The sequence below is a fragment of the Lepidochelys kempii genome, chromosome 10, assembly GCF_965140285.1.
Source record: "Lepidochelys kempii isolate rLepKem1 chromosome 10, rLepKem1.hap1, whole genome shotgun sequence".
NCBI lineage: Eukaryota > Metazoa > Chordata > Testudines > Cheloniidae > Lepidochelys > Lepidochelys kempii.
Genome location: NC_136389.1, coordinates 33,020,695 through 33,026,694, shown reverse-complemented (window position 1 = coordinate 33,026,694; position 6,000 = coordinate 33,020,695). Strand labels below are relative to the sequence as shown.

The 6,000-nt window shown below is 51.4% G+C and overlaps 1 protein-coding gene across 4 annotated transcripts in view; it reads right to left on the bottom strand.

Moving 5' to 3' along the window:
* Window positions 1-295: 295 nt before the first annotated feature.
* Window positions 296-6,000, bottom strand: part of CDIP1 (cell death inducing p53 target 1) — a 40,160-nt gene continuing 34,455 nt past the window's right edge. For all 4 annotated transcript variants that reach the window (XM_073362768.2, XM_073362769.2, XM_073362770.2 and 1 more), the window contains 3 exons: window positions 5,359-5,505; window positions 4,311-4,572; window positions 296-3,439 (listed from right to left, as the gene is read on the bottom strand). In XM_073362768.2, the coding sequence (XP_073218869.1) occupies window positions 3,328-3,439; window positions 4,311-4,572; window positions 5,359-5,505 (521 nt within the window). In that variant the 3' untranslated portion in view covers window positions 296-3,327. The remainder of the gene's footprint in view (window positions 3,440-4,310; window positions 4,573-5,358; window positions 5,506-6,000) is intronic.

Below are 6,000 nucleotides of genomic sequence, written 5' to 3'. Positions count from 1 at the left end.
TTGTTTTAGCCCCAGACTGTACTGCAACCTTCCCCAATGCCAGTGTGCCTCAGGCATGACCTGGCAAGACAGGAATTTTCAGTCCTTAGTCTCCAACTAAGAAAAAAGAGCCACATTGTGCTGGCTGTAACCATAGAAATCTTTCTGCCAAGACCTGGGCTGAACCACTATCCGGGCAATGCTGCCCTGGGCCAGCTTTGTGGGCCATGTACCTCAGTGTGGAAAGACTGTCTCACTACCATTTCCTTGAGACATCCAAATCTCAGAGAGCTTAAAGAAGAGCAGTACAGTGAGATCAGGCTCTGTCTTTTATTTATATACAAATATTATGTAAAAGCGCCAACAATTTGCTTTTTAAGTACAGAATAATTCACTCCTGACATCAAACGAAGTCAGGGCCATGCTTTGGGCTGTTTCTCTCTAACCAATCAGCTTAAAGAACAAAATCAACCATTTCACATTCATGACCTGGAGGGCTAGAGCCCCCACGTGCATACATCTGACCTAGTTTAATGAGGGGGGTGACAGACCTTCACTGTGTTTTGATGGCATGCACTCAAGAGACACAAACCAGAAAGGATTATATCAGCTGGAATAAACTGAAATACAGAGCCACTGAAAAATGGAGGTTCAGCAAAGGCTCCCTGAATAGCCTTGGGCTCAGCATCCCAATAACATCAGCTAGTTTTAACCCTCCAAAAATCTACATTTCTTCTTCTTAGTATAAAAAAGGAACCAGAACAGAACCCTCTACATAGACTAATTCATACCATACCCATTAGTGATGGACCTCTGGACAGTGACTCTTCATTTTCATGCAAAAACTGATTGGGCTTGAAGGGTAGAGGATTCACATTTCTGGTAAGTTAGTTACAACCTGGTGGCCATTTAAATAATATAGTTAAATTAAAATAAAAACAAGCTCCCCTACAGTGCTGCACTGAGTTATCTACCCACTTGGATGCACTGCCATATTAGTGGGGAGTAATGAAACATTGGGCCCTAAGTAGCACAGTGAAAAAGTGCATTGAGAGAGATTCACCAGTTTTTCTATCCCCCAAACATAGACATTAAACAAATGTGAACAGAACAAAATAAGAACAAGGCATATGCTGCAAACCTACATGCCTAGGAAGAGAGCAGCATAATACTGTCATAGCCAGAAATGGCTAGAGTCATCCACGTTCCCTTTCACTGCACTGTGTGGGTTCAATAGACAGGTCTTTCAGTAGGGGGCAGGAGGGAGGCTGACCACAGCAGCTAGAGCTGAGGGTGATGAAGGCAGATGAGTGTGGGGACTCCTCAGGCTTCCCCACCTCTTACTCTGACAGGGGAGAGTGCTCTTGACTGGAGACTCCTGACTGGCTGATGGATTTGGATAAGATATTCAGTGAGGTCACCAAGCCCATTGCACTTGTGATTGGCTACTGATGTGAACCCAGGCCTCTGGTGACAAAGGCTAATGGCTACACCACTGAGGCCCAGGTGAAAGCTTATTAGAAAGTCAAGGCAAAGGAAAGGCAGATGCACACATGGTTTCTATTATTTCACACTAGACAGACAGCTCCAGCTAGTCCATGGGAGAGCTTGGAGCACAGAGGGCCTGAAGCTCCTGAATTCCACTGAATGAATGGGAACAAGATAAGGCCCATTCTTCTAGCTCTCTTCTCATGCTCATTGTTCACTAGATTTGGGGGTGGGGTGGGTGGGGGAGCAGGGAAAAAACTGCTACTTAATGCTGAGTTCCAGAGAGAACCAACCCTCACTGCCTCCCACAGGCTGAGCTTTCACATCCCTTGGCATATGGTAGGGTCTACAGCACCCGAAGAGTAAAAGTGGCTTCCATGATTCCGGCAGACTCACAGCAAGAGCTACTGCTCCATTCCCCCTCCCTGGCTTTGTAATGAAAGTTTCTCAAGACAACTCAGGATGGGGATTTCTAGTAGCTGCCAATTTCCATACAGAATTGGTGGGTTAATGCCTGCACCCGCACTGCAAATAAAGGCCTGTCTCTTCATCTGTGCCTCAAATGGTGGCAGATGCCTTCTGTAACCCACAGCCTCTGGGCTGCTGTGTGTGATCACCCTGGGGCTACAGGAGCCATTATACCCATGGAAGAGCCAGACCTAGGGACTGACACCTGAAGCTCTAAGATCCCAAAGCACTTCAAAAGAAACAGAACCGCACCCCTGAAAACATGCCCTGGCCACCTGCAAACTAAACAGAGCTGCTGCTTCCCCATCTCCTTCAGTGCAAGGCAGAGCTGGCTGGGCTCCAAGGCAGGAAACAAACATTAGCTTTACTCAGCTGCATGGCACAGCCAGATGTAAAAGCACAACATACAGAACTAAACAAACACTGGCCCTAAAATAAACCTTCCCTTTCACACTACGTAGTCCAAGGACGACAGCCCATCTTTGTCCAGCAACATGCACCCCCTTGCTGCTAGCCTACAGACAAAGCAGAGAAACTGAGTGAGTGTAGGTATCCAAAGAAAAACAGTCAGAAGCACTGCATTTCCTGGGGATGGACGGATGTGCTTGCTTTGAATTTGTGGTTTGTAGAGAACTGCAACACTCAACTAAACAACTACAGGATCTGTCTGCTTTAAAAAGAGACCGAGCTGGTGAGCACAGGAGTACCCCAGCACCCCACAGTTCTGTGGGAGTAGACATATTCAAAGCTTCTAGAGAAATAAGCGAGCTGCCATCATGGAATGGAAGGAAAGCGCCCCCCCTATTGCAATGGCTCAGTCTATCACTAACTGGGCAAGAGCCCATTGGAATGGCAGTCCCTGCATGCTGTCTGTTGAAGGATGTCTGCCTTACATCACTGTCTCCTTTAACAGTGGCTACCAACAGTGACTGATGGGGGGGGATGCAGGAAAGTGAGGTAGGACAAACCAACAGAGGTGGCTCTGACGGGCAAACATAATCCGGAAAGGAAAAGTCTTCTGTGCAGTCTGATGCCTCATTTGCAATCCTAGTTCTAAGCCCTCTGCAAACAGCTGTAAGGATGAGACGAGACGGGACGGCTGGAACGGCAAGGTGAGTGGTGCAGCTATTCAATCTCATAGCCTAGCCCAGCTACCTGTCAGAGCTCACATCTATACACCAGCTCTAGCTGTTTGCGGTGTGGGCCTACAGCTTCCTTGTCAGTGTGTGAGTACCATCGCTCTACTACAGCATTCGAAGCTCTTTTAAAATGGAAGGGGAAATAAACACACACTACCAACGAAGGGCTAAGCAAAGGAGCATTCGGCACATGTAGATCGGCGTGGAGGAGGGACTGACGTCATTCCAGTAGGTGTGGCTCCCAGGGGTGCTGTTAGCACATGCGCTTGTACGTGTAGATGTAGGCTTTGCAGTTGGGACAAGTGTGGGTCACATCCTTGAAGTCGTCTATTAGACATGGAATGAAGCAGCAGCCCAGATCACATCTGGAAAAAGAGGGAGAGATCAAAGCCAAGTGAGCAGGGGCAGGGCACGGCAAGCTCCGTTGGGGCCTCCACTCTACCCCTCACAGCCTGGCCGACTAACTACACACACACACACACACTGCTGCCACCCCAGACACCCAATGAAACCTGCTCCCACTGAACTCTGGGGGCTTCCCTAGTAAGTCCTAACATCCCTTTGGAGCCCGGTACAGACGCCCCCCTCCCAGCAGGCTGAGAAGAGCAAAGCCTTTTAAGGGTCCATATTTAAAGAACACAGCAAAACACCTGATTTAACATCATTCACTGCTGCATGGACGCTCACAATTGGGAGCATAGGGACGCCCAGCTGGAAATTCTCCTTTCGGCTAAAAAACCAGTCCCATCGCTCTGCAGAGAGACGCTCCCCATGAAAGGAGCTCTCCTAACACCATGGTGAGTGCAGTGGGGGCAGCTTCCTGCTAGCACCAGAGCTGTACTAGGGAGTGGCTAGAGCCCACCAGCAACTTAGCCCAGCTAAGATGGATGGGACAGGCACAGGGTCACCAGGCAAGGCAAAGGGCCGGTGCAGAGCCACACATGGACTATCACACACACACACACACTGCAGCTTGGGACCCGCATGGCGCCTCACTACCTCCTGGCCCAATTTCCTCTTCTGCCAGCAGCAGGCGAGAGGGGCTTCAAGGCCCAGTCCTGTGGGGGGCTCTGTAGGGGATAAAGCCAGCTGGACGAGTAGCCAGTTAACAGAGAAGTCAGTGCTGCTTGGGCAAGTCCACTGCTTGCTCCTTTAGCTCATCCCTCCCCAATCAGTCAGTGACCCGAATGGAAGGCACCAGAGAACAGCAAAGTTCCTCGTCCTCCCGGCACATACCCGACGAAGCAGCAGAAGAAGCCGAGGAGGAAGTTCATGAGACCTATCTCATGTGTGATCGCGGTGGTGATGGCCTGCTGGCAGTGAGGACACACCGTCTGCACGGGGCTGCCCTGGAATATTTCCCCTTGCAGCACAGTGACCGTGGTTGCAGCCCCTGATGGTACAATGACAGTTGCTGTGTGGCCACCAGGAGAGGGGTAATGTCCTGCAGCCGGGTAATAGCCCATGGGAGGGTGAGGTCCTGGGGGTGGATAATAACCTGCCAGTGATAAACACGCGCACAGTGAGAGGCCTTAGCACATTAACAAGCGATCCCTATTCCACGTTTCTGAGCAGCGGGACTACGTTAGCATCCAGCTGCTCAGTGCTCCCCAGCTGGCTAGCTCTGTGGGCTCAGCAATGACAGTTAGTACATTGATTATGGGTAATGCCTAGGGCCAGCCAGAATCGGGGCCCCACTGAGCTGGTACTGTACGAGTCGTAGGCACATTGTACCCCAGCGAGTGCAACTGAGGACACTGCAGCCCTGTAACTGCTAACCCAGCACATGGCTCTGTGGAGAGTGGGCACTGTGGAGAGAGGAACCAGGCAGAGTCAGTCGCAGATTACCACCAACACCTCTCCAGAAAGGTAGGCTGCAGGGGCCCGGGAGCTGAGGCTCCTACCTTGGCTCTAGGAGAACGCCAGACCCCTAATGAACATCTCCTCTGCCCACAGCACAGAACCCAGCACTTAAGCTCTGGGAGCTCCTGAGAGTACACAGCAGCCACTGTGTTTGCCTGCCTGGTCCTGACAATAACTGACACTGGGTCACGTGACACCAGATCCTATCCTGCTATGCCACAGAGAGCAGCGACTGTGTATTCCCTAGCAGGACAGCTGGCATGGCAAGAAGCCCAGGCTGCTGTGGAGAGCAGGCAATAGTCCAGTCAGATTTCTGGACTCCTTTCACTGCACCAAGACAAAGCGTCTGGAAGGAGCACACATTCGTCGGAGCTCCTGCTGAAAGCCATTCTCCGCATTACCCAGCCCCTCCAATACTCACCATGGGGCATGTAGGGCACAGAGCCATCTGCAGAAACGGGAGGGGGGATGTAGCCTGGCTGCAGGGGTGGCTCGTACGGGGGTGGCCCAAAATCTGAAGGGGGCACAGGCATCCCATAAGGCTGGACTCCAGCAGTGGAGACTCTGTCTGAAAGGAAAGGTGGAAGGCATAAAGGATTAGCTGGACTGGAAGGAGGTCCCTGGGGAGAATGGAGGGGAGAGGCAGCAAGTGGCAAAGCACAGCTGAGCCGAGGCGTTCTAAGCCAGGCTGCAGTGGCAGCCAGGCCCCCAGCATATAGAGTGCAACATTAAGGGGGGCCTGGCAGAGACCAACCCGGTGGAGATCAACTTAATGTTGCAATGAGGGGCACACCCACAACCAGGCACTGCCAATGGGAAGAATCCAGCAAAACTGGAAACCCTGTGCTGTGCTAGAGGGAATCAGGAAGTGTCTCTCAGCCAAGCAAGCTCTGCCAAAGAGACCCCAACATCTCTCCTTCCCAACTCAGGGACTTTAACACCCACCATGTTCAGGGAGCAACTCATCTGCAGTGACCATACTTCAGCAGGGGGCGCTCCTCCCTCCCAGCCAGTACTGGAAGCCCCCCCACACAGGCAAAAGGTGCCTAGAGCAGATCCCTGA